This window comes from Penaeus japonicus, unplaced genomic scaffold (genome assembly GCF_977035675.1).
Source record: "Penaeus japonicus unplaced genomic scaffold, GWHDUDI00000001_assembly GWHDUDI00000005, whole genome shotgun sequence".
Taxonomy (NCBI): Eukaryota; Metazoa; Arthropoda; class Malacostraca; order Decapoda; family Penaeidae; genus Penaeus; species Penaeus japonicus.
In genome coordinates, this window is record NW_028234407.1 from 22,484,304 (window position 1) to 22,486,803 (window position 2,500).

A 2,500-nucleotide genomic window follows, 5' to 3' on the forward strand; every position below is an offset into this window, starting at 1 on the left:
AACAGAGTTCGAGATTCTTCCAACTCTCCATGTAGAGCATTGGCACGACGTTCAGCAATACCATATTGTTCTCGGTACTCGGAGGCAAGATGTTGCTCTTCTTTGACGCGGGCGTCCATGTCTTTGATCTCATCCTGAACCTTCTTAAAGTGCCTTTGAAGGTCAGAATTAGCTTTGTTGGAATGGTCAAGGGCAATCTCGAGCTCATTGATGTCGGACTCAAGTTTCTTCTTCATGCGAAGAGCTTCAGCCTTACCCTTGGCTTCAACTTCAAGGGAAGCTTGCATGGAATCGATGGCTCTCTGGTGACACTTCCTGTAAGGAATATGTGGAATAAAGTTACCTATATAACTAGGTGATTTCTGATGATTTCGACTCTGAGTAAACTAATGATGTTTTAGATATACGGGGAATTCAGAATTTTGATTGCTATAAGATTCAAAGTGCTAATAGTTCTTATCAAACCTTAATCACTCACCGGGTATTGTCAAATTCTTCTTCTTTCTCCTGAATGCGCCTGTCAATTTCTTGTCTGACCTGACCGAGCTCTAGTTGTGTTCGGAGGACCTTGTTCTCTTCCTGTTCAAGAGCTGCCTCGGCCTCTTCAAGAGCTGCCTGTAGCTCTTCCTTCTCGTGTTCTAATCGCCTACAGTTCTTCTGACCTTCATGGTAGGCTCGACCACCTTCGCCAATCTGGTCCATGAGATCTTTACTCTCATCACAAAGGCTCTTATTTTCTCGCCGGATACTATCAAGATGTTCGAGGTTCTCTTCATGCGCAGCCTTAAGACGGAAATGTTCGGTGGAATAATTGCGGCATTCCTTCTGAGAAGCATCAAGTTCAGCAGTGAGGTCATCGACCTTCATTTTCCATTCGGAGATGATCTTGTCGAAATTCCTTTGCCTCTTTTCGGCGGCAAGAGCAAGGGTATTTGCACGTTCAGCAGCGACTTGAAGCTCTTCCAGTTCAGCAGCGGCACGCATCTTGGTCTTCTCATGATGCAAGTTCCTGACACTGAGAGACTCAATCTGCATTTCGGCTTCTTCAAGACGAGCAGCGAGCTTCAGACGCGAAGCCTCGAGTTCCTCTGCACGGGCAACACCTTCAGACTCATACTTGGAGCGCCACATGAGAGCCTCAGCGTTTGCTTTGGACAACATGCGGAGAACGCCTCCCTTGGCTTCACTTTCCTCCTCCAACTGGTCGCGAAGGGCGTCGATGTCGTGCTCCAGATTTCGGAACTTGCCCAGGAGAGTAGCTTTTGCCTGATGGTATATAAGATCATTTTAAAATCATCTTTCATTATCTATATATCAATATAGAATAACCGTGTATTTCGTCCGAAAAAATAAAAGCATGCAAATCAGTATGTCCTATTCTATGTTCAAACAAAAGTGTACATTAGAAGAAAAATACATACCCTGCTTTCCTCGTCAGCAAGTTTCCTGGTGTCGTCCAGCTGATTCGTAAGAGAAAGCTTAAGCCTTGACAGCTGGCCAACTTGATTCTCAGCCTCTTCCACCTGACGAACAAGATCTGCATTTTCGCAGGAAAGCTTTTTCTTGGCAGCATCAAAATCGTTCAGTGTGCGGTTGACTTCATCCAGTTTCGCGTTTAGGTCACTAAGCTGGAGCTGGAGCTGCTTACTGGTCTTTTCGGCAGCAGTCTGAAACAATAGTGGATATACAATACCTAACACCGATAAATTCCAAGTAAAAGTGACAATATAGATACACACGCACGCAGACACACATTTACACACACATACATAAATATCTGTATATGTATATGTATAGGTATTTGTATATATATATATATATATATATATATATATATATATATATATATATATATATATATATATATATATGTGTGTGTGTGTGTGTGTGTGTGTGTGTGTTTCATTAGAGAGAGAGAGAGAGAAGGGGGTGGGGGTGAGGGGGGAAGAGAGAGAGAGAGAGCAAAAAAGAAGGATTATACATACGCAATATATAAATGAATACCTTGTCACGAGTAAGCGCATCCAGTGAAGCTTTTGCGTCATCAGCATCTCGTTTGATTGCCTCTTTATCTTTTTCAGTCCTGATAATAGAAACGTTAGAAAAGTTACAAATCATGTAACAAAATAGCAATCTGTATCACCATTAATTAAAATTATATATATGTATATACATACATACATATATATATATATATATATATATATATATATATATATATATATATATATATATATATATATATATGGACACATGCTGAAGATCTGAATCCTTACCTAGCCTTCATTTTATTAAGATAGTCAATCTGTTCCGACATCTCTGTCACAGCATCATTATGCTTCTTGCGGAGGGAAGCAAGAGCAGCTTCATGCTGCAGGCTGGACTCTTCAAGATCGCGGCGCACCTTGACAAGTTCGCTCTCGCGCTTCTTGTTGATCTCGATCTGAGCAGCAGTGGCGCCGCCTGCTTCATCCAGTCGTTCAGTAAGCTCTTCAAGTTC

The 2,500-nt window shown here is 41.8% G+C and overlaps 1 protein-coding gene across 2 annotated transcripts in view; it reads right to left on the minus strand.

The window, feature by feature from the left end:
* Positions 1-2,500, minus strand: part of LOC122264230 (myosin heavy chain, muscle-like) — a 10,403-nt gene that overhangs the window by 815 nt on the left and 7,088 nt on the right. For both annotated transcript variants that reach the window (XM_086536719.1, XM_086536720.1), the window contains exons 17-21: positions 2,277-2,500; positions 2,005-2,083; positions 1,422-1,667; positions 479-1,266; positions 1-315 (exon numbers count right to left, since the gene is read on the minus strand). The exon at positions 1-315 is cut by the window's left edge and continues 139 nt beyond it; the exon at positions 2,277-2,500 is cut by the window's right edge and continues 663 nt beyond it. In XM_086536719.1, the coding sequence (XP_086392845.1) occupies positions 1-315; positions 479-1,266; positions 1,422-1,667; positions 2,005-2,083; positions 2,277-2,500 (1,652 nt within the window). The remainder of the gene's footprint in view (positions 316-478; positions 1,267-1,421; positions 1,668-2,004; positions 2,084-2,276) is intronic.